Source organism: Dioscorea cayenensis, chromosome 17, assembly GCF_009730915.1.
Source record: "Dioscorea cayenensis subsp. rotundata cultivar TDr96_F1 chromosome 17, TDr96_F1_v2_PseudoChromosome.rev07_lg8_w22 25.fasta, whole genome shotgun sequence".
Classification (NCBI taxonomy): Eukaryota; Viridiplantae; Streptophyta; class Magnoliopsida; order Dioscoreales; family Dioscoreaceae; genus Dioscorea; species Dioscorea cayenensis.
In genome coordinates this window covers 3,821,747-3,847,800 of record NC_052487.1, presented here as the reverse complement: position 1 = coordinate 3,847,800, position 26,054 = coordinate 3,821,747, and the positions used below count along the sequence as shown (strand labels likewise).

Here is a 26,054-nt window from a genome sequence, read left to right as displayed (position 1 = left end):
CCTTGCCCAGCCTACTACGATTCAATTTCAGTTGTTGCCACCATGCAATTGCGCGACCACAAAGCCTTGTTGCTACCAACGGAATTCTCCCGTCCTGGGGAACCGCCTTGAACTCCAAAACTTCCACAACTGTAGTCAGCCAATCAAGGAATTCTTCTACTTGCGGGCCACCATGAAATTCAGGAATCTCAATTCGCATGCCAGATTCCCACCGTCTGTCTTCATCGCGGGGATTTCTAGTACCTTCCCCACAATTTTGCCCTTCGTGTCGCCGTGTTTGCGCGATGTCCACAAAGTAACTGTTATCCTCGTCCAACAAGTCTTGGCCCTCACGGCCTAGATTGGTGCTTCCCATCATGTGTGTAAACCTTTCGGCCAATTCCTCCATCATCCGCTCCATTCGAAGGTCCAAGAGGCGACCAACCAGCTGTTCAAAACGGGCATCATCATCACACTCATAGATCTCCTCCATCTGTAGAGTAGGGCGTCCTCGTTCACATGGTGGCATGATTGATTCGGCTCTGATATCAAACTAATGCAGCGGTATACTTGAAACCGTTGATTCATGCACGTATACTCGATAACAAGTCTTCCAATACTTGTTGATCAACGATAACAAGGATTGGGAGAAGAGTAAAATCTTATTACTCAAGAAATAATGATCACAAAACTGTTTCACTCTTACCCGTAGGCTTACATAAAAGATTTCTAGCCTAAGATATAATCAAATCAAATCTTTCCTAAAATGGCAAAATTGTTGTTTTCGAGGGCAAGATGATGGAATTCGGCCGAAAACTGGCATGACTCACAAACAATGCTAGTGATTTGTGCTCGTTGACCCATTTTCCTTCAAGTGAGACTCTTAAAAATCAAAATTCCACCGCCTGAAAAATTGCCAAAATACTCTTGTTAGGTTATGTCCCATTTGTCCAAAAAAATACAGGCTTGCTCCTCAATAAGCCCCGCATCACTTGTATATATATATATATATATATTAAACATCTAACTCCATTTTTGGATGCCGATAATTGTTCGCATATTTTGTAGATGTTTGTAGCTGATGAAAAATAAGAGAGAGGAAGCTCATGAGGGACGGGTAAGATTAGGACTTAGAGAAAGAGTATACATTGAGAGATTTGAGTGAGAGCTTTGTTTAAAAGGGGAGCTGGTGCCATTGGATGTTGATTTAACCGCCGGCAAAGCTCAACAGGAGGTGCATGCTCATATATATATATATATATATATATAATATCCTTTGTCAAGTTTTTTTTGTGTGCTTACAAATTTACACCCATGTGCAAAGGGAGTGATCTCTCACTTTTACGTCAGTGTCAACATTGTTTAATGCACCTTGTCATCCTTGTCATAATCATCGTGTCAAAAATAATTTCAGTATTCTATTAAAATATTAATAATATAATTTTAATAAAATAAATAATTAATTAAGGGCTATAAATAAATGGAAAAAATTTAAAAAGCTACATGATTAGAATGAGAGCATTCACGGAGTTTTTAAGTAAATTATATATATATGAAATAATTTTTGAATGTGGGGTCTAAACGTGCAACGTAGGGGACCCACCCTAAAGCAGCCGACAATTTCGAATATAAATAGCGTTTATATTTGTCCTTTTTGAAATAGGTGACACGTGTCCACTTGTATTTTCACTCTTGCTTGGGGGTGTTTCTTCCTCGTTTTGTTCGTCGTTGCTCACCTCATTATGACATCATCCATGAAATTCTTTTAATTTTTTTATATTTTTAAAATATTATATTTATACAAATGTTCCATTAGTTTATTAAATTTACAGTTGTGCTCTATACATAGGTGTACATGTCTGGATGGTCCATTAGTTTATTAAATTTATAGTTATGTTTCATACATAGGTGTACATGTCTGACTTCCCTTAAATGAGAGTGTTTATCATCTATTTATTTAATTTTTTTTATATTATATATATGTATATGATTTTTATTATATTTATAGTGTTAAGTTAATTTATGAGCAAATTTAATTTAGTAAGTCAGTGAATATTAAATTATGTGAAATTAGCTCAAAAGGGATATTCTATTTATTGGAATATGTAACTTTTACCAATGATTTAAAAACCGGACCAGACCGGCCGGTTCAACCGGTTCAACCAGGAACCGGCCGGTAAACCGGTCCGATTAGTAATATATACTACAAAAGAACCGGACCGGCCGGTTCAACTGGTGAACCGGTTGGACCGGACCGGTTAATTTATTGATTTAATTAATTTATTTAATTAATTTATTTTATAATTAAAAACTTATATCAAGTTAATAAACTAATTAACTCCGTCCAAATTTTAAAAAGACAAAAAAGTCAAAAAAATAAAAAACAAAATGCATAAAAAATATCAATATATTATAATTTATTATTATTAATTTATTATGATTAACTTATAATTTTACACTAATCAATAATTAAACTCATTAAAGTTAAAGTGTTAAACCAAATATTTGAACGGTTTAGTTTTAATTTTTTAATCATTATTGTTGTTGTTGTATACTTGTAGACTTATATTTTATTTAATTCTTTATTTTTCAATATTTGTTGTATAGTTGTATTTTTGTATATTTGTATTTTGAAAATTTTAATTTTATGTAAAGTTAAAACTTTATGACCTTATAAAGGTAATTTAAATTTGCAATATGTAATTTTGTATTTTTTTTATTATTTTTTCTTTATTTTTGAAATTATTTTTTACTTATTTTTAATGTTTTTTAAATTTTTAAATATTTATTTATTTGAAAAAATTAAATCCGGTTGAACCGGCCGGTTCAACCGGTTGGACCGGAACCGGTTGCTTAACCGGTTCGACAACCGGTCCGGTTATTAAAACATTGACTTTTACCAATTAACTGTTTACTCAATTTATATATACCTATGTAAGTATAAATTTTAAATAATAACTTTATTCTTACCTAAATATATAGACTATGAAGTTTGATATGATTTAAAGCTCGTATACGTTTCTTTTAATTATTATTTTTTTATAAAAATAATTTAAATATTTAAAATAATTATAATTCATAAATTCAAATGTATATATATATGTGTGTGTGAATATTTTCTTGATGGTAACAGGTGATCACCGAAGGGGTTATATGCATAAAAAAAAGGTTTTTATCAAATAATGATAAAACATGCTGCAATAAAATAAGTTAAATAAAATAGCATATAAAAAAACAAACGTACTTAAATAAAAAATTTAAAGACGTTCGTTAGATCAGCTATTGGATTTAGTACAATGTCTATTATGATAAACAATGCACAATAATGTATTTATAGCCATTAGATCAACATTCAAACAGTATCTATACAATATTGACCGTTTCAGTCCATTCACACCCAAAAAAATTTATAAACAAATAATATTCTAGCTAATTCATTTCAACATAAGTGCAATGAGAGGTGATATTTATCTCTTTTCTTCATTTGTCTATCTCTTCTATATTCCCTCTCTTACTTTGTTTTTCTACGGACGTTTTACGAAATATATATATATATATATATAATTTATCAGTGTATGTGAACAAATACAAAACAAAAAAAGAAAAAAAAAAAAGAAAAAGGAAAATTATTCTTTGTTCGCATATTTATTTGTATTGATAAACTTTAGTATGGGTCCTAAGCATTGCTTTATTCCTTCCTTTGAGAAGCTTATTTTTATTTTTCTTATTTTTTTTTATGATATGCCATAAAGTTTTGATTCTTCTTCTTTCTTTACTTTCTTAGGATTTTATTATGCATCCTTTTATCAATTCATTAATTAACACCCTTAACTATTTTCCTCCCCTCTATTTTTTTATTCTCTTCTGTAATTAGAAAATAAATCATTCCATTTTCAAAATCAAACGATGAATTTTAATTTTTTTAATTTTATTTAAATTTTTATATGTATTATGTCTAAAAAAGGAATTCAAATTAGAAAGAATATATGATTTTTTTTTAATCATATACTAAATTTGACTCTAGTTTCTTCATGAAATAAAATCATCCAACGTAATAATAATAATAATACAACAATAATAATAATAATACTACCACTACTACGTACTATACTACTACTAATAATAATAATTTGATATCTAAATTCTACTGGGATAGAAAATAATTGCAAAAAAAAAAAGCTACTTTAAAATTTCTACAACTAGAATTTCATAGTTGACAATTTTAACTATAGAAAACAATTAATACTCATGGAAAAAAGAACACAAAACCAATTCTTATTGGCTTCTTATTAAAAATTATATATATATATATATATATATAACAGAAAACCAAACATTTATACTTTAAACCAATCAAAAGCAAAAAATATGCATACATATATGTACATATGAATTAGATCTTCTAGCTTCATAACAAAATTCTCATACCACGCTCTCATGTTCATGTATTAACATCACTTTCATACAAGCATCTTGATCGAGCGTGTAACAGTACAAATCTTGTGCATCTTATAAAAATTAAAATAAAAATAAAAATAAAAATAAAATAAATAAAACCTCTTCTTATCTGCGAAGAGAAATCACCTACTTGTAACTTAAAAAATTATATATATATATATATATATAAAACAAAGAAAATTAAGGAAAAGGAGTGTAACTCTTATCTCAAAGGTGGTGGAGTGATCTATGAGCAAAGGAGGCCTTGAACCGGAGCAAAGCGCGCTTGAACCAAGGCTTGAGCGCGGTGTGCGCGCGGATGGAGAAGCGCACGGCGTGGCAGAGAAAAAGAACTAAAACGAGGTGGAGATCAGCCTTGCAAGCAGTGATGAGCCAAGTGACCAAGTGAGCCAAGTAGTAAAGATCAAAGAAGAAGAGAGTGAGAAGTAGGATGGAGGAGGAGAAGAAGAGCAAGAGAAAAGAAAGGGATATGGTTATCAAAAGAATGCAAGATATCATGGAGGAGTAAATGAGAGTAAGGAGAAGAAGCTCAATGTTTGGAACCATTGTTTTTATTATTATTAGTTTTATTATTGCTACAACATTTGTTTTTTGTTGTAATAATAAGATTGATGTTGGGTTATGAGATGGAATTGGAGTCACTTGCACTCCATTCCTTTCTCTAAACATGGAAAAGCAAGTCATGGTTACTGTTTTATATTTTATATTTTATATTTATATTTTAATTTAATTTTGTACTTTTCACTTAATTTGAAAAATAAATAAATAAAAAATGATATTTTATCTCAAGCTATAATAACAAAAAATACCCCTATAAATTTACCAATGGAGATTAATCCAAATGATATAAACTTAGATTATTTAAATAAATGATTTTGAATTTAAATTGTTGTAAGATTTATTTTTATAAAACTCTCAATATCTCGCTAAAAACCGTGAATTTTTTTTTTTTTTTGAAAAAATTAAGGGTGAAAAAATAATTTTGCTAATTATTAAGTGTTCTCTTTATGTATTATATGTACAAATAAAAACAAGAAGTGGGGAGATCTATTTGAATGTGGGGATTTGCTGTTTTCTTCTTTCTTTTTTGGTTTTTGAAGGACAGATGCTCTCTAATCTCTATAAAGAATAAAAAAGAGAAACTGCACTTGGTCCAAAAGGGAACTTACAAACCAAAAGAATGGGCAATATGACTTGGAAAGAAGGTCAAAAAGAAACCAGATCTAATCCTGTATATATTCCCATCAAAACTCTTTTCCAGAACATGAACTCATGATATGATTCTCAAAGGAATGATTTAAAAAACATAGCAAACAATCTCAGTATTTTGGAAATCAGAAACAAGTATTATACTGAAAAGAGGAGAGGAAAAGCACCACAGGTCAACAAAATTTTCTCTGTGATTTAATAGCCAGAAACTAAGATTGGGAGTAGAATAATACTTGCTAATTGGTTGTATACATTGGCTCTCTGAGGATTGCGACATCGGTGGAATCAATATATATGGATTTGCGCGTTGTTTTATTTTCAGTCGGCCAAATTGCCGCTGTTTTCCACATCGATTTCACCCATGCCTGTGTCTTCCTCTTCTTCGCTGCCTTCATCTCCATCGACTTCTTCGTTGGCAGACCGCAATTTGGCCATATGCTCGGCGAGTAGCTTGTCATCTCGTTCACTCACCTGCATTGTTGTCGAACCAATTATTGCCAAAGAGAACATTTATGGAGATTTGGTATAACTAATCTAGTACACAGTTTTTTTATACTAATTTAACATTATGAGTCCAAGGCCTAAAAAATAGAAACTAAAATGAACAGTCATTGAGATGGTAAATGAATTTTTCTTTATTCAGTATATGCAATCAAAATTTAGTCAGTGATGATAAGAAATTGGAACAGGGATAGAAAGATGGATCTCATGATAAGCTATTTGTAGAAATTGATACTCACAGCTCTTGGTGCTTCCTTCACCAGAAGTTTTCCCTTGTGAGACTCTATGGCCTCAGTGCAAGCTTTGATGGCATTACTTAGAACAGAAATTCCTTGTTCCTGTCCACAAAAGACAGATATTACACAGAAATAAAATGACATAAATTAAGTTTAACAAAATTGGAATGCTCAAAACTTTCACAGAAACATACTTGCAGTCAGTTTTCTAGGAAGGGTTGTGGTTAGATTGAAGCATCTCAGCACCAAACAACAGTAGCAACTAACCATACATTAAATAGAAGATAAAAACTGATTACATGAACAATGCACGCCTGGCACCTAAACAAGCTTTAGCAAAGTGAAGCTAAAATTTTCAGTTACATCATAAACTGAAGGGAATATTTCGTGAGATATCATCCACACAAGGGCAAATTTTCTGCGCATTCTCATCATGTGCTAAATGCAAGTAAAACTTTTTTGAACCCCTCAACAATCAAAGGAACTCATATGACCGCTTGAACAGCATAATAGTGAAATATTTCACTGAGAACAACAATATTGTTATCAACAAAATGTCAAACTTCAAAGACGTTCTATTATACTCTCATCATTTAACTTACAGCAAAGCGAGCATGATTTTATTGAGGTATGCTAATGCATGCATCTTCTAATACATAAATCATATTGTATTAAAAAGGGGCTTTTGCAGGTGTACCCCTAAAAATTTTTGAAATTACATATTTGCCCCTGAATAAAAGTTAATTGCATATATACCCTTGAATAATATACATAATTGCGTATATACCCTTGGGGTTCAAATTAGTTGAAAAACCATCTATTAACAAACAACAAATATATAAAATTACTATTATACCATTGCATATATACCCTTGAAAAGTTTTTTTTAAGTTGTACAAGGGTTATTTTGGATCTTTTGTATATCTTAATCCAAGTTATAACCATAGTTAATCAAGTTTAATTATCGGAATCTAACAGTAAGGGCATATCCGCAATTACCTATATTTTTCAGGGGTATATATACAATTATGTTTTTTCGGAGGGTAAATATGCAATTATAGAACTTTTGAGGGGTTTATAACCAATTCTCCCTATTAAAAAATATATCCTTACTGATAATTGCATGCTATTTGGTCATTATACTTTTAGGAAACATAATGTTTCAACAGTGTGAATGACAGCTCTATGATTTTGTTAAAGTAATAAAAGATTGACCAGTCCTTCATCAGCTGTACAATTGTTATCTCAAGTCAATTATTATGCATCAACCTTCACCCATATACTACACAAAGCTGAACATTTAGGAATCTATCATAACTCTCTTGTTGGTAGAATACAGTGCAAAGGATAAATTTCAGTTATAATTCAGCACCTCTTGCAGTACATCCTTTCTTTCACTTATATGTCAGTGGAACTAAGTACCAATTTGCCGAAACGAGAAATCCATTTCTCATGAAGTTCAATGGACCCACCCAAAGATTCCAGACTAGGGTTTATTGTGTTTATGCCAAATGTCTTCTATCATGAGAATGCACCCACATTCTAAGATGTGTTGGCTGGTTTCTAGAAGGGGCAGCAAACTAATACACAATCAAAACAGAAGCTGCACCATACTGTATTCTTCATTGCATGACCCTAAACTGTAAATAATTCTTTTCCTTCAGAGTTCCTTGGATCCAAGTGCCTTTCTTTGGGAGAAGGCACCAAGAATGACAAAATTTTAATCCATTTTAATCCTGGCAACATCTTCACCACAACATCATGTGTTCACCTGTAACATCACCTACCAAAACAATTCCAACCCAGAATATTGACCTCTTCTCCTCTTAGATGAGAAATTCGTTCATTTATATCATGCGATATTAGGATATGTGCTGCAATGTTTTGTGTTGCGCACTGTCATTGCATCAGTTTCACTTTTTGTATTCCGCTTGCCAAATCACCTCAGTTATAATTCACTGTTCTGTTCTACTATGCAGTGCAAGTTCAATGGCTATCACCACCTTTAAACTTTTAAGTGCTCCATCTGTAGACATACTATCCTCTCCAAAAAGAATAAAAGCCTATCATATACCTTCCTTCTTATCTTTTTTCTTCCTTCTGTAACTCCCTTTCTCTTATTTCTTGTAATCCGGTAACACAATGTCAAATCCTAAATTAAAAGGAAGGACAGAGGAAAAGAAAAGGACGGGGGGAGGAAAAGAGAAGGAGAGGGTACACATCATATTATTATCAATCCATCTCCATAATCTTCTAATTTACTCTAATTTACAAACTAAGTTTACATCAGTTATGCTTCACCTTTCTGTTCAATCATGCAGTCAAAGGTCCAACGATTACCATCACTTCCAGATGTTTAATCTCTCAACCTACTTTCACCTCCAAACAAATATAAATATATAATATATCTTCCCAGAATATGTCATTTGTTATGTTTTTTCTCAAAATTTTCCATTCACGCAGATTTGCCAATGCACAAATACAAGAGAATATTTATACTCACCATTAGGAGTTAAGAACTAAGTTATACAAGCTCAAACCAACAAAAATTGTTTCTCCATTTGTGCCTTCAAAATGATGCTTTTTAACTCATGACTTTTTCAAGAAGCCATATATGTCATCTCAATGTCAAATATTTAGCTACTTCTAGTGATTTTACAATCCTTGCCCAGATTTTCACAAATGCATTTCAAATCAATTCTAAATTAACACTGAAAGATGGATAAATTGTGATAATTCGCACTGCAACCTTTAAGTAGTGAGAACTTTTCAGAGGATAATTACTGGATAGATTAGCAATATAATGCAAGGAAAACAACTTTCACCTTGTTATCCGAATCCTAACTGTTTAAGTAAGGTGGTATTACTATTCTTAAAGCTTGAAAAGTAAAGGCTTTGAAACCTTATAGCTATCACTTTTCATAGATTGAGTTTTAACTCATGCACTCGATTGCGGACACGCAAGACTATGCTTCACATAATTTCACAGCAACCTTAGTGATTTGTTGCAATCAACTTCAATCTACCTTCAAGAAAAACAATAAAGATTCGCGGAGGTGGATCTTACACAAAACCATAAAGTCTACCTCGAGGTAATCAAATTATCATTTCATTGTCACCCAAAATAACAATGAGATGTGATTTGAGTGCTTCCGTCAAGTAGTAATAATTTTAACCAATTGTGATTCTCAAGATATGGTAATTAGTATACCTAAGCATAGCAATACAAAAACAAATTAAAATATCCAAATTTCAACTACTGTCATCAAGCATTCTTTTATCTTAGAACAAAACTTACCAACCTTCTCCATCTTGTGCTACTCATTAACCTTTTTGATCAATGGTCAAGTTATTCAAAGAATTCACAACCACTAATACTCAACAAATTAAGCTGTCCAAAAACCTAGTGACATGAAACAATTGACCAAACCAAACAAGAAATTCAACCAACCTTGTCAAGAGTCTGCGTGGTGAGAACATACAAGGGAGGAGCAACCAGTTTAATCTTCACAGGACAATCCTCATTACCAGTTGCTTCTGCCTTCTTCATAGCTTCCTGCAAAGCAAAATGCTGAGCCAACCACGAGAACAAATGATCCACAGTACTAATTGAAAACAATAACAAAAATACACCTTAATGTGAAGGACCCCATCAAACTGGAAGCACTTCATCTCAATGTCTGCCCGAATCTTCAGGGGCTGCGGGGTCATCCTCCTCCGGATGTTCTTCACCAATGCATCCTTCACCTCCGGAGTCATCGCCGGCACCACCTTGGTCACCTGCAATCACCCAAAAAACCAATCCACAATTTCAACACAAAAAATAACAACACACACACACACACAAAGAGATGAAACATCGATCACCTCCTGCCCATCAGGCCCTACTTCCTTCACTTCCCGCGTCAGCTTGTCCAAAACTGAATCCGGATCCGTGACAATCAGCTTGAACGCCTATCCAAATCAGCCAAATTCCAAGCAAATCAGATGGAAAACGAAAAAAAATAGCACGAATTAAAGCAAGAGGAGATCAAGAGGATTTCAGAGGCAACCTCAAAAGCATGGATATACTGGCGGTAGAGGGGCCATCCGACATGAATATAGAGGTCCTCAAGGTCAAGGCCCATGGTCTCCGCGACATGGCGCATGATGGAATGAACAAGCTTGCTCTTATTGTACCGCTCCTCGCAGGCCTGGATATCCTCCTCGGAGACACGGCGCTTAGAGAGATCGATGTAGCCCTTCTCGCGATCAACACGGAGAACCATGACAGGCTCCTGGCGGCCAACCTTGATGAGACTGCTAACGCTGCGGATACGGCGGCGGGAGAGCTCGGAGAAGAGGATCATGCCCTCAATGTTGTTGTACTCGAGGAGGGAGACGTATGCGCCCATGTCGGCGATGTTCTTCACCTGGATCATGACGGCCATGTCGACCTCGGGGTACTTGGCCTCGTACATCCGGCACTCTAGGTTGGGGGTGTTGTGGTTGGTCGTCGCCATTGATGGAGCTCGAGGATTCTAGGGTTTGGTGCTAATGGAGTCGGAGAGAAGGGCTTGTGGTTCTCTGGTGCCAGAACTAGGGTTTGGGAATGAAAATATAAAATAAATTAGATATATATATATATATTAACAAAAATTAATTTTATCATTATGGGAAATTACCTAAAAACAAATAAAGAGTTTTAAATAATTTAATTCTATAAATACTCCCTCAACTCAACTATTCTAAACTTATCTTTTTAAGTTTGTTTACTTAAAATTGTGATATTTTAGTTATACATTATTTTAATTAAGGATATCAGTCTTTTAAATACTAATAAATCTATCAATAAATAATTTATTAAGCAAAAAAATTCAAAAAAATTTATCTATTTTAAAAAAATAATATATAACTATATCATAAAAGATAATTTTATTTATATACATATCATTCATATCATTATCTGGTTCATTTCAAACATAAACTGAAATAACAAAATACTGTTTATTCCGTGGACATCATGAGCTTATTATGCTCATATCATTTTTTATTTTTATCCTTCCCTCATATTATATCTGTTCGTATCTGTTCATATCATATTTGTCCATATCTGTCCATCATGCCCTGAAATTCTAAATTTTTAAATAATAATTGATATTTTTCAATTCAAATAATATAAAAAATATAGAGAGTAAAAGAATAAAAAAGAATGGTTAAAATGAAAGTTTTGGAAAGGCAGAGGACTATTCACATATTTACACCTAAATAAATTTTAAAAACAATTTTATTTATTACAAAACATTTGATTTTTAAAAAAAATTAATCCAATAATATTTTTAATTTTTTAATAGCTATGTAATAATATAGAGATAATATAGAGAGTAAAAGATTAAAAAAGATTAAAATTTAAAAGCATAAATTTGGAAAGATAGAGGACTAGCCATTCACATAATCACACCTAAATAAATTAAAATTAATTTTATTTATTATAAAACATTTTATTTAAAAAACAAATTAATCCATAAAAATATGTTTAATTGTTTTTTTATAGTTGAGTAATAAGGACATATAAACTTATCTGATAAATTAACTTTGATGACATAAAACTCGGTATTGTAGCCACCGGGTTTGATTTTGTCCGTTAATTTGCCTCGGGATTTGTGTGCGATGTCGTTTGTTTCCTTTTGTATATTTTGAGCACAACCCGATTCGCCGAAGAATTCCAAGGAGCTCATCAGAGCTCGCCTTCTCCGCTCTCATCGTCAGATCTCGCTCTCGCTCTCGTCCCAGAGCTCGAGCCGCTTCGCCATGGCGGTTAGGGCTTCTCTCTTCTTCTTGTTTCTGCTTTTGTGCTCTCTCCTTGCTGCTGCTTTGTATGAGGATCAAGTCGGTATTGCTGATTGGTAAGCAAATCCCTAGATAGCAGCTTGAAAACTTCCCCTTTTTAGTTTTTTATTTTGATTCAATTTGTTTTGTGGAGATCGAGGCTTGTTTCTTTGTGATTGGGGTATCTCGATCCAATTTGGTATCGGAGATTGGTTCTTTTCTTATCTGGTTTGTGGATCAGTGAATCGAGGAGCTTTTAGGATTTTATTGGCTTGATTTTTTATTGATTTGATGAAAAGAGAGAACTTTGGATGAAGGTTGTGAAACAAGGTTTTGTTTGGTGTTTGTTGCTTTGAGTGCAGGCATCAGAAGTACATTGGGAAAACGAAGCAAGCGGTTTTTCACACACAAAAGGCTGGGAGGAAGCGGGTGGTGGTAGCTACTGAGGAGAATGTCATTGCCTCGCTTGATCTTCGCAGTGGCGATATTTGTGAGTTTGTTTCTGTTTGAATTGTGGTTTTCTATAAAGCCTTTTGACGTAGTGATCCTTTGTTATCTTGTTAGCTGTATTCATTAACATGATGGTATGGACTTTATGATTATCTAGTTTATAATGCAGTTTCAAGGGTTATTTGTGCATAGAACATCAATTTGACACATTTTCTGTGCTTTCTTGTTTTATGCAGATTGGAGGCATGTTCTTGGAAAGAATGATCCAGTTGACCAAATTGGCATAGCACTTGGGAAATGTAATCTTTGTTTTGACTTAACAATTGATTGTTCTTTTATTTCATTCGTTATCCAATTGTCGTCTTGCTACATTTAGGTTAGTTACTATAAGCAAATATCCACTTCCTACTGTGATACTAATAAAGCAATAGACACATAAATTACCAAGTGTGTATTGCTTCTTTGCATCACAAATTTTGATGCTTTTGGAGTTTCAACAACATATTTTATAATGTCCTGATTCATTATGTTGGGTCTGAATTTGAAATAAATGAATTTCATGTTTCTTTCAGATGTTGTTACGCTGTCCTCAGAAGGGAGTGTGCTTAGGGCATGGAACCTTCCTGATGGGCAGATGTCATGGGAGACTAGTATTGAAGTCCTAAAACCTTCCAAATCATTGCTTTATGTTCCGGTAAGAAGTTGAAGTATATGCGTCTTTTACTGCCGACATATGTGGGTTTACTACATTGGATGGTATTTTTCTTGTTGTCATCAATTGAACTTCATAACTTTGCAGGCAAATGCTGGAGTGGAAAAAGATAATCTAATTCTTGTTTATGGTGGAGGATGTCTCCATGCCATCTCAAGCATAGATGGTGAAGTTGCATGGAAGAAAGAATTTTCTTTAGAAGGGTATTTAGCTTGCCATTTATCAGTATTTTCTTATTGTGTTCTTGCTCAAATGGCATTTATGGTTATTTTTCTCCCATTCCTTCAGGTTTAATATTCAGGGAATTTCTCAGCCTCTTGGTGGCAGCATAATATATATTGTGGGATTCACCAGCAACTCCCAGGTGGTAGTTAATAAGGTCAATGCTAAAACTGGCGAGTTATTGAATCATAACAGTGTTGCCTATCCACGTGGTTTAAGTGGTGAAGTATTGCAAGTTTCTAGTGACTTGCTGGTGGCACTAGATGCTGCTAGGTCATCTTTGGTTACTATAAACTTCCAAGCAAGTGATATCAGTTTCCATCATATGGCTATTTCAAATCTTGTTCAAGAATCATTTGTGACGGTTTCACTATTGCCACTAAATGTGAATGGAATGTTTGCTGCAAAAGTTGACTCGACTTTAGTACTTGCAAGAGTAAAGGACACTGGTGAACTGGAAGTAACTGAGAAAATCAATGATCCTTCCTGTGTTAGTGATGCTATATTGCTAACTGAAGGTCAAGAAGCTTTTGCAATGGTGCAACATGCTGATAACAGGATCCATCTCAGTATCAGGGTTAATAATGATATTGCAACTGAAGTTCTCAAGGAAAGTATCAGTGTGGACCCTCAAAGGGGCCATGCCCAAAAAATTTTCATAAATAATTATGTCCGAACAGATAGATCTCATGGATTTAGGGCTTTGATAGTCATGGAAGATCATTCACTTTTATTGGTGCAACAAGGTGAGATTGTATGGAGTAGGGAAGATGGGCTTGCGTCTATTGTAGATTCTACAGTGTCTGAGCTTCCTGTTGAAAAAGTTGGTGTATCTGTTGCAAAGGTGGAAGAGAACCTCTTGGAATGGCTCAAGGTAACATTCTTCTATGATCTCTAAATTGAATTACTCTGCACAAAATGTTTTCCATGTCAATTTTTTGGGGGTTAACAATTATCAGTTCAAAATCTGTATGATAAAGGAACCTTTATTTATTAAAGTTTGTTCCAGTGAATGTTCATCTAGTGAAACCTTTTTCTTTATCAATCCCAAAGATTCTAGACACAATTCCCATTATTTTCTCTCACTACCTTGTGTAGATCCTTTACCCTGTGGGCTAGTTGCATATGACCTTGCCTGTCTCATGCCAAGGCAGCTTTGGCTTTATTGCTTTCAAATTCATTTTACTGAAAATATAACCATGCAATATGCTATTGACATTTTTGTTTTGGTTGTCTAGCAAATGCCAGTTCTGCTCCAGCTCTGCAACCTCCAAACAAACATATATTATGGATTCTTTGAACTTACAAGAATGTTTTATTAGTATGCTAAAAAGATTGTTGCTGTTGTTTCAACCTTTTGTCTAGATATTCTTTCACTTATTCAAACAGCTACATATTTCTTCTTTTCATTGTCCAATGGTTCTTTCGTTTTTTGGAGAGGACTTGATTATATATTACTGTAAAGTTTGTTGCTTTGTTGACATATCTCATTTTCTCTGTTCACAAAGGGTCACATGCTTAAACTTAAAGGAACTCTCATGCTTGCGAGTGCTGAAGATGTCGCAACCATACAAGGGATGAGATTGAAAAATTCTGAGAAAAATAAGATGACACGTGATCATAATGGATTCAGAAAGCTCATCATAGTGCTGACGAAAGCTGGAAAGGTTTTGGCATTACACACTGGTGATGGACGGGTCATTTGGTCTGTCTTACTACCCTCTCTTCGTGAGTCAGATGTATGTGATTCTCCTATTGCACTGAATATATATCAGTGGCATGTTCCTCATCATCATGCGATGGATGAGAATCCATCTCTTCTTATTGTTGGCAAATGTGGGCAGAGCTCTGATGCACCTGGTGTCCTATCTGTTGTTGATTCTTACACTGGAAAGGAGCTTAACTCCATAATGCTTGCTCATTCTATAGCTCAAGTTATTCCATTGCCCTTTACAGATTCTAATGAGCAACGGCTTCATCTTATAATTGATAGAAATTCGGATGGACATTTATATCCTAGAACTCCTGATTCTATCAATGTCTTTCTCCGCGAAATGTCTAGTATTTACTGGTATTCTGTTGATGCGGAAAAAAGCATGATTAGAGGGCATGCCTTAAAAGGCAAATGCAATCTTGACAGTGCAGATGAATATTGCTTTTCATCCAAAGAGTTGTGGTCTATAATTTTCCCTTCTGAGTCTGAGAAGATAGCTAAAATTGCCACAAGGAAGATGAATGAGGTATGTGTGCTCTATGAATTAGCTTATTGCTTTTATTTGTAGACACAATGTGTAATGTTAGATAGTGTTATCTCTGCGCACTTTCAAATTCCTGATCTGCAATGCTGGATTATAAGCAGCTTGTAAGGTTTTTAAATTAATTGGTTTGTTGAAGCAATCCAAACAAAAGTATACGTGCTATAAGTCTATAACGAAGAACTCTCAAATGGATTTGGGTTTCTGTTGTGAATTATCTTCGTCCTTTGTATTACAGTCACCTGTCTGCCACTTTTACTTTTTTTCCAAAAAAACCCTTCTCACTCAATAAAATGAACAACCTGTCCTTGTCCTCATTCTCCACTCTTTTGTTGCTACTCATGTTTTTCCTCATTAAAATGCCGGACTCTTATTGTTCATGCTTATAGCTACTCAAATGTCATTTGAATCATGCTTGCAGAGCTACTTATTGGCCTTTCTTTGTGTTATGGATAAGAAAATTGAGATAGCCTACTGTTTTCTAGGTGGTTCATACTCAAGCGAAGGTTAATGTAGATCATGATGTGATGTACAAGTATATATCAAAAAATATAGTATTTGCAGCCACTGTTTCCCCTAAAGCTTCTGGGGAGATTGGATCAGCAACACCAGAAGAAGCTTCATTGGTTGCATATCTTATTGATGCCGTGACAGGGCGGATATTGCATCGAGTGACCCACCAAGGTGCACAAGGCCCCATCCATGCTGTAGGTTCTGCAAAGCCCTCTTTGTTCACATGTCCAACCATTTCTTGTCTAACTGTCCAGTGAGCTATCTTACATAATGCTATCAATTCCTAATTTGATGTCATTTTTCAGGTTGTCAGTGAAAATTGGGTTGTTTATCACTACTTTAATCTCAGAGCACATAGATATGAGATGTCAGTTATTGAAATATATGATCAATCACGAGCTGTAAGCATATCCACTCTATCCATCATTTGGTCTTCCTCTCTCTCTCCCTTCTAGTGACCAAAGTACTTTTTTGCAGGTCAACAAAGATGTTTGGAAGCTGATACTGGGCAAGCATAATTTGACATCACCAATCACTTCTTATTCTAAGCCAGAAGTGGTAGTAAAAACCCAAACATACTTTTTCACCCATTCTGTGAAAGCTGTGGCAGTGACAGCTACAGCAAAGGGTATAACATCCAAGCAAGTTCTCATCGGGACCATAGGTGATCAGGTTAGTCTTCGTATCCTCTGTTCTAGCATCTTTTCCAGGAAGTGAATGAGATTATTTCGATCTTATATTTGGTTATTAAACTAGAGTTCCTTTGGGCTGCAAGACCCTTTGAATTTACTTTATGGACAGCAAAACCTTAATGTTTTAGGTTCATTATTTCATTTTACGGGATCCTAGCACAATTCATTTGGATGGTTACATAACTTACATATAAAATTTAAAAACTAATGTCAAATCTATAGTCTTGCTTGTCATCAATAGGTGCTTGCTGCATTTAAGCAAAGTTCAAAATGATACTAATTCAGCTGCATTATGTCTTTGGTCAGTTGTAGATGAAAATTAATACTTTCCCTTGGATCTTAACTACATGTGGGATAACTAAGCAGACCACGATTGCACTGGATTTTGATGACTGTTTGCCAATTTGATGTGAACCTTCTTAAATTAATTATGGGCGATTGCAAGTTTGCAAGTTAACAATTTAAGGATATCCATTTAGATCGGGAGCAAGAAAGGTTTTAAGGAAGATCTAATTAAATGTGGAATAAAAAATTTTATGCAGGATATTTGCAAAATATCATAATAACAATGCAAAAAGAAGAATTCTTGAGAGCTAGAGTAAACATAATGGTAAATATTTTTATCAAATTGTTGAAAGGACATAAAGTGTGTAATTATCTAATTTTATGTAAAAATTATTTAAATCTAAGAACGAATTGTTTTTTTAACAATTTTGTTATAAGTCTTGTTTAGGCTCGTAAAGATGTATTTTTGTCCTTCTTGTGCTCAACGTAGACCCTTATGCAATGATATGAATTATCATTAGGTTCTTAGTCCGTTTGAGGAAATTGTAGGTGGATAGCAAATGGTTCATGAAATCACTGAAGGCACTTCTGTGTCCTATAATATCAAATGATTGTTTGAAAGCTGTGTCTACTGAAATTTAAAATTCTATAAAATTTTCTAGTCAAATCTTCTCTTGAATCCTCTTAATGAACATCCACCCATTTACTACACTAAAATTTCTGGAATCATTTTTGCTTTTGTTTTTATCTGTTTCTTTTGCGAACTGTGTATGTTTTGATGCAAGGGAAGGCCTGTAAGAGAAAGGCCAACTCTCATCAACATTGGAATATTGTTATGCAAGAGGATGTATTTTAACTCAATGTGACTTTGCTTGATGGATTATCTTGGTGGTTTCTAAGATATTGATAAAACATTTTTGCTCGCCCTTTTCTTAGAAAAATATATAGTTATATAAAGAAATTATTTGTCATATGCCTATTCTTGTACTGATGTTTGGGAGTTGCTTCTTAAACTTCTAACAATGCATAAGTACTTAAAATTGAATGCATCTATCATACATGTGCTCTTTTGCCTCACTTTGTTAAGTACATTTTGCAATAATGTGAATTGCAGGTTCTTGCCCTTGATAAGCGCTTCCTTGATCCTCGTCGCACTCTCAACCCCTCACAGGCAGAGAAGGAAGAAGGAATTATACCACTAACTGATGCTCTTCCTATAATCCCGCAGGTTAGTCTGTTGAGGAACTCTTTTTTCTTCTTGATAATAATATCATTGTTTTAGCTGAAGTTATGAAAATATTCCTATAGACAGCATGTGATTATGCAGTTAATCTTGCTTGTATGTCATTGCACCAGTTTTAATGAACTATTTGATTTCATATGGAAGGCATGAAATTGCTAAATTGAGAACTTTGTAATTCTAAAAAATGAGATAACTGAGAAGACCGCCATTACTTTTCTTGCGTTTTATTCTTTCCCGATGCTTTATTTGGCCAAAATTCCAATGTCAAAAATCATGAGCATAGGTTCTTCGATACTTAAAGTCCAGATTTATTAGGTTAGTACTTTCACAATTCAGGCATCTTAGATAATGCTGCTAATAATCTATGGAATGCAAAATACATTTATTTTAGTGATATTGCTTGCCACAAAACACTTGTAATTGCAGATACAAAAAAAGACCCTATTTAACTCATACGTAACTCTTTATTCCAACCTCATTGTGGTTACTTGCATAAATTTTGGCTTAGATGAATGAGTTTTATGAGTTAATACTGATATACTTGGCCATATTTGCAGTCTTATATCACGCACTCCCATCAAGTGGAAGGCCTCCGAGACATAGTAACAATTCCCGCAAAGCTTGAATCCACAACCCTTGTCTTCTCTTATGGTGTAGACCTTTTCTTCACCAGAATTGCTCCATCACGAACATATGACTCACTGACAGAAGATTTCAGCTACGCCCTTCTTCTCATCACCATTATCGCACTGGTTGCTGCTATTATTGTTACATGGATCTTGTCCGAGAAAAAGGAATTGCGAGAGAAATGGAGGTAATCTTTCTCTTTGGATTTTTGTGTATCATTAGCGCTGGGAACAATTGTTTTGGTAGAACTTCTGATCTGTAGATTAGCTTTCATAGATTTCTCAAAAGAATTTTAGAGCTTATTTTTTTTCGTATTTTTGTCGATATGGATGTTGTAATTCATCCACAACATACAAACAACAAATCCTCTTAAGTTCGATAATGACCCGAAAAAAAAACAATTGTGGAACCATGCTTTTAATTTGGATGTGATGCTACTAGAATTGAAAAGCTTCAACATACGTTATATCCTTGTCGATGTTTTCATCTTGTGGATATAATGAAGTTCCAGGGTGTTGAAATTGATTGGCCAGTTTGGGTTTGGTGGTATGATTTACTTCTTATCTATAAAATGGTCCAGGTTTGCTGAGTAGGCACTGTTCTTGTCTCAGCCAACTGTATTCTATTGGAACTTATTTAACAGAACCTTGCAGAACAACATTTGATGGTGGTACTGGATTAAATTTACTAGTGTTATTTGTACAAAATTAGGTTTGCCAGATTTACTTTTATAAATGTATTTGGTGCCAATTACATCACTCAATTTTTAAGGGAAATTATGGATTTAGGAAATATGAGTTTTTTTTTTTTTCAACGAGGTGGAAGTAAAAAGTTAGTAATTCTTATTCTATATAGCAATGAATTTAGAATAAATCACAATGGTCATTATTAGATTATTATCATTATTATTTTATTTTTGTCAATAATCTCTTGATCTATTGACCTCGGATCTTCTGTGTGGAGTATTTATCCTTCTTGATGAAGTAGATTTAAATCTCAATTCATGTATAGTGAGAGTATAGATGCATTGAGGTAGCAACTTCATGTCAGGGACTCATAGTTTCTATATGTTGTGGCAAATATATATATATATATATATATGATAAAAGGGTTTTTGTGGACGTTCGTAGATGTCCGCAGATGGTAATAGGGTCTGTTTTGTTTTTTTTTTTTTCAAACTGCAGGTGTTAGTAGGAATATGTTTTAACGGGTGGTGGTCTGTTTGGTTACTGTGTAAAAAATTGATTGAATGACTAAGATTAAAATACTGTACATTTACTTTTTAATGTGAACTATTTATAAACATAGTAACTAAAACACTATACATCTTATTTTTTTTATTGTGCACTATTTGTAAGTACAATAATTATTATGTATTTATAATCAACAAATTGTTGGAATTCAATCCAACGGTTTAAATAATTGTCCATAGATTATAGACGTTCAGAAAATCTGCCTCTATATATATATATATATATTTGAGTTCCAAGTTGTTACTAGGACAACAAGTGTACATTGTAGCAACAAAATGATAGATATGAAGTTAAATCAAGATGTCATTAAAATTAAGTGAAATTTCTCAATCTTATCACCAACTAGCAAAAGACTTTATAAGAAAATTTTACATTGAAACAAGGCATGGTGTGAGTGGTTGGCTTTGCAAGCTCTTTCTCAATTATTGGCTCTAGCTTTGTCCTCTATCTCAGTGTTTGTGGCCCTCCTATAAACATCTACCATTTATATATTGAGAGCACTAGAAAGCATAAGCTTTTATGAGAATAATTATCAGAAACATAAGGGGCCCTTTGAGGATTGATTACTAGGAATATAAAGGATGGGAATCTAACATCCATGCCATGAAATGATGTTTATTTCACTGATTCATTTTCACCTTTATTTTTTTTTTTATAATATCTTTTGTCTTTTTTTCTTCAAGTATAATTATTATAACTGACTTTATTATTAAATCCACAATTTGTCTTTTGAAATTTTCAGTAATAATTCTTTTTTTTAAATTATATAAATATGCTCCTTTTGATTTTTTTTTTTAAAGAAGAAAATGGGTTATTTTTGGCTTTTGACTTAAATAATATATCCCCAAAATAAAAAAAAAGGAAAATGAATATTTTAGTGTAATTTAGGAATCAATTATGTATTTAGAACTTTATAAAAATATTTATATACTTACACTATTTAATAAATAAATGATAAGTAAACACACACACACACACACACACACACACTTACCAACCAAACAATTCCGTGAATGAACAAAGCTTTGTTTTCCACTTGTAAAATGAATCAAATAAAAATAAATAAATAAATAACAAAAACAGATAATTATCCAAAGGGAAAAGAAATTGACTAAGTCCTGATATAAAATGGGTGTGATCATGTGTGATAATTCAATGTATGATTTTGATCATATTTCTATTTCTCTTTCTCTTTCTCTTTCTCTTTCTGTCAAAGGTGGTCCTTTGGAGGACACTCGCCATTATATGCAAACACACACAAATAATATATATTTATATAACAAAAAATAAAAAATTAATAATAATAATAAAAAAAACATAATCACACATTTAGATTGACTACAATTTCGATTTTTAGTTGAAATTCATTTCCGTGTTGTGTTTGCATGGCTCCTCTGTCTATTGCATGCATGCCCATCGGCGCCGGAATCCCACCCTCACGTGGACCGCATGCTTTACCTTATCCACTATTATTATTATTATTATTATTATTATTTATTTATTTATTTTAAGTTAGTAGCCCTTTCGTTGTATATTAACATATTTTTAGAAAATATTATTATGATTTTTATTTGCGTATGGTTAGAAAATTAGTTTCTTCAATAGTATAAAAATTAATACATATAACCTAAATACATTAATTTTATTTGTGCAAATAATAGACTTAATTATATTTATAAATAAATAATCATGAAGTGGTTATTATTATTATTATTATTATAAATATTGAGATAATAGTTCACCGATCAAAACATTTGATTCTTGAAAAAAAAAACATGATAATGTGGTGTTTGAAGTGATTCATTTATACATTATCAAAAATAAATAATAATAATAAAATTATATATATATATTTAAAATTTTTAAACTAAATACATTTTTTTTTAATTTTTAACTGTTTTTATTGACATGCACTCATGATAATGAATCTATTTTTTTTATTTAGGGAATAAAATCTAAATAAACATATTTATGATATGGGGGTCAAATCAAATCACTTATCACACAACAAAATAATAAATAAATAATTTAATTAATTAATTAAAAGGGTCAAAGTGTAAAAACAGACATAATGATAGCTCTTTTGACCCACCACCTTTGAGATAGTGAGAGAGAGAGAACTTTATTAGATATATATATATATATATATTAAATTACATTATATTATTATTACATTGGTGGTGAGTGGAGCCCACAATGTAAAGTGTCTAATAGCATTAGGGGTGACACGTGGACCCACAAAGTAGGGCCCGCGACAGCCACAAGTGGGGGAAGTTACAGGGAAAAAAACGTAGGGCCCACACTTTGCTAAGAGAGTTCCGGTGTGGGCCCAGGAATCCACAACATCACTGCCACGTGGCTCCCACTCTTCTCTTTGTCTCTTTGTGAAGGGGCCCATTTGGTCCTCCACTTGGTTGGATTGGACCTTTTCACTGAACAGTGCTTGGTCCCCCACCCTTTTCTCTCCCTTGCTTTTTCTGAGTTGAGTTTTGGAAAATGTTAAATTATTATTATTATTATTAATTATATGATGAATATATATTTATATATATATATATATATATATTAACAAACATGACAAACGACACCTATTAAAGGTTTATTATAGACAGATATGTAAGATAGTGTATTAGTTATAATAATTTACTGATTACCAAAAAAAGTTATTAACCTGTCAAACATCCCATGGGTCAATGAAAGTTATGCTACATACACTGGCATAAGATTTTTAAAAATCAAATTTAACTAATTAATTCATTTGCTATAACAATGTGAACATTACTTTTGCAATTTCACTACAGTTTTGCAACAATATTCAATGCAGGATTTCAACTTTCAATTTTTGCCCAAACATTACAGGTGACTATTAATGGGCTAACCTATGGTTGTCATATTATTTATTTAGGAACCAAATTGAACTAATAAATTTTTTTTTTTATAGTGTTGTGAACAATACTTTTACAGTTTTACTACATTATTGCAATAACATTTCAACCCTGTACTTTTATCAGTCATTACAGGTGATTGTTATTGAGCTTAGCAGTGATTGTTACAATATTTATTTATATTTGCATATAATGATGTAAGTATTTTTATATTCACATATTTGATTTTTTTTTTCATTTATATAGTAGGTATAAATACACTCAGACAGTAATTCAAAATGCTAGAAAATATATTTATATAATAATTAAAACATAATCAAAATTTTTAAATATAACACTTAGATTAATTTTGTGAATTTGAACCATTTGTTGAAAAGAAGAATTTTGGAACTTCCTTAGACTCAAAATCAATATTATTTATCTATTTTTAAAAATTATGTAATGAAATAAAAGGGAAAAAACACATGCAGAAATATTCTGAAAGGCATAAATAATTCCATGGAATGTCCACACTAATGTCTTCGAATTTACCTTAATACCCCTGCTGTCGTCATTTGTCACATTGTCTTGTGTGATAACTATACAGGGGCATTTTAGTCATTTAATTTGTATATATTAATTATTAATATGATAAAATTAAGTACAGATATACACAATTTTTTAAAGAATTTTTTAAATATTTATATGTAAACTCTGCCAGAATTGCGCCATGAAAGAAGGTCCACTTGTTATATATATATATATATATATATTTAATTTATATGTAATTAAACTGTTTTTTAATCTTAATTATTCTTTGTACTTTAGAATTCAATCTAGAGTACTCTTGGTCCATTTTCATTATTAAAAAATCATTAATTATTAATTACGTTTTTTTTGCACGTGATAATCGTAAGCTAAGACAAAAAAATACAAAAAGAATTTCTCACCACTTAAAACGAATTTTTAAACATTAATTATATATCTCTGTGTGTAGGATAAAATTATTTCTATACTTTAATGTTTGTTTTTATTTTATTTTTATTTTAAAAAATATCTAATACGATTTATTTATTTTTTTGTTTATTTTGTTAATTTTAATTAATGTGAAATTTAAAATAATAGAGAAGAGTGATGCAAAATAATTTTATATCTTGTTTTTTTAGAATAACATAAAATTGCATGATTTAATTGAAAAAATTGAAGACCATTTATTTATTTATTTATTTTTTTTTTTTTTTGAGGAATGAGATATATTGATAGTAAACCACATAAATCAGAAAATGTCATATATCTAGATATTTTTAATTTATATACACATGAAACTTTTGGGTCCCATAAAATACAATTTTTTTTTTCTAACACAAGCTTGTAAAAATGTGAAATTATTTATATATTTGCTAAAAATAATATCTATTGTATACTTTATAAAAAATTCTTGACTAGTTATATGCCCCATGACGAAAATCAACAAGAAAATTATACAAAGAAATATATATATCTTTTAAGTTTTTAAAAATAATCTTAATTAAATCATATATTTATATATTTAAATATCATTTTTATGAGTAAATATATTAGCAAATTAAAGGCATGCAAAAAAAACAAAAACAAAAACAAAACAAGCAAAGTACACGTGTGAGTTCTCGTACGTGGGAGTGGAGTAGGGAATCTCACACGTGCCGGTAAACACTGCAGACTTGTTTCACGGTGGTGGGTAATCACCGGTCAACATTTAGTTCGTCAAAGTGATCAGCACGCGGTCAACTCGGGTCGGGTGCTTGTCCCCCATCAACCCATCTCATACGTGGACCAATCACTGCCGTCCATTCCTTTGTCTCTCTACTCCTAAACTAGCCTAACCTATTAACCAAGTCAAAACCAAACCGTTTCCTCCTCAACTTCACTTGGGAAACGTTTTTTTTTTTCATTGTTTTATTAAATTATTATGTATCATAAATTGATAAACTTTCTGTTTTAAAATCAATAATAAATAAAAAATTATATTATTTAACAATGGAAATAAATGGAATAATAACATTAGTTAATCCTATCTATTTCAAAGGTATAATTGCCGTACAGATTCCTTAATTGTGTATTTTTTATTTTTTTAGTGCTTAAAATACTTTTAGCTACATTTTAGTCCTTATATTTGATCGAGTTGGGACTTTTGAGTCCGAGGCGCAGATGGCGTTATTTTCACCGTTTCTTTTGAGCTGGCATAGTTTTAAATATTCACTGTTATGTACAATTAAGTCCTTATATTTGATCGAGTTGGAACTTTTTAGTCCCCCTATTTCGTAATAAAAAATCACATTCGCCGTTAGGTACAATTAAGTCATCATATTTGATCGATTTAGGACTTTTTAGTCCCCCAATTTTGTAATAAAAAAAATCAAGTCACCGTAAAAGAAACGACAAAATTAACGCCATCTATGTCGCGGACTCAAAAGTCCCAATTCGATCAAATATGAGGACTTAAATTTATGTAAAAATATAACAATGATTAAAAAGGCAGAAAATACACAATTACAGGGACCGGTACAACAATTAAACTTATTTAAAAATAATTCAGAAAAAATATACTCCATGTGCTTTTATTATTATTTTTAATTATTATTCCTACAATTAACATTTTTCTTCATTTTTCATCACACGCCATGCTCATATGGTCAAACTAAGTGAAATAATTTTGATATTTTTAACATTTAATAAACAAAAATCAAAATTTTAACTTTAGCATTTTA

The 26,054-nt window shown here is 32.3% G+C and overlaps 2 protein-coding genes across 2 annotated transcripts; one reads left to right on the top strand and one right to left on the bottom strand.

The window, feature by feature from the left end:
• Positions 1-5,697: 5,697 nt before the first annotated feature.
• Positions 5,698-10,970, bottom strand: LOC120280594 (eukaryotic translation initiation factor 2 subunit alpha homolog). Its single transcript, XM_039287467.1, has 6 exons — positions 10,436-10,970; positions 10,251-10,337; positions 10,017-10,163; positions 9,835-9,939; positions 6,387-6,485; positions 5,698-6,117 (listed from the first exon to the last, which is right to left on the bottom strand). The coding sequence occupies exons 1-6, from the start codon at positions 10,883-10,885 to the stop codon at positions 5,965-5,967; spliced, it is 1,041 nt and encodes a 346-aa protein (XP_039143401.1). The 5' UTR covers positions 10,886-10,970; the 3' UTR covers positions 5,698-5,964.
• A 1,100-nt stretch (positions 10,971-12,070) lies between these two features.
• On the top strand, positions 12,071-19,711 carry LOC120280393 (ER membrane protein complex subunit 1). The gene is made up of 12 exons (XM_039287237.1): positions 12,071-12,268; positions 12,554-12,681; positions 12,878-12,940; positions 13,214-13,335; positions 13,441-13,556; positions 13,642-14,449; positions 15,084-15,815; positions 16,316-16,537; positions 16,649-16,744; positions 16,821-17,015; positions 18,435-18,548; positions 19,121-19,711. Exons 1-12 carry the CDS (start codon positions 12,174-12,176, stop codon positions 19,379-19,381), a joined length of 2,952 nt encoding a protein of 983 aa, XP_039143171.1. The 5' UTR covers positions 12,071-12,173; the 3' UTR covers positions 19,382-19,711.
• Positions 19,712-26,054: the final 6,343 nt, after the last annotated feature.

What these genes read in the sequence shown, in the direction of transcription:
- LOC120280594 (XM_039287467.1), bottom strand. Translation starts at nt 10,885, where the DNA reads ATGGCGACGACCAACCACAACACCCCCAACCTAGAGTGCCGGATGTAC. An exon ending in CCACGCAGACTCTTGACAAG is followed by an intron (nt 6,486 to 9,834) that starts GTTGGTTGAATT and finishes TTTTGTGGACAG; the next exon opens with GAACAAGGAATTTCTGTTCT. An exon ending in TGAAGGAAGCACCAAGAGCT is followed by an intron (nt 6,118 to 6,386) that starts GTGAGTATCAAT and finishes ACAACAATGCAG; the next exon opens with GTGAGTGAACGAGATGACAA.
- LOC120280393 (XM_039287237.1), top strand. Translation starts at nt 12,174, where the DNA reads ATGGCGGTTAGGGCTTCTCTCTTCTTCTTGTTTCTGCTTTTGTGCTCT. An exon ending in TCTTCGCAGTGGCGATATTT is followed by an intron (nt 12,682 to 12,877) that starts GTGAGTTTGTTT and finishes TGTTTTATGCAG; the next exon opens with ATTGGAGGCATGTTCTTGGA. An exon ending in AAAGAATTTTCTTTAGAAGG is followed by an intron (nt 13,557 to 13,641) that starts GTATTTAGCTTG and finishes CCATTCCTTCAG; the next exon opens with GTTTAATATTCAGGGAATTT.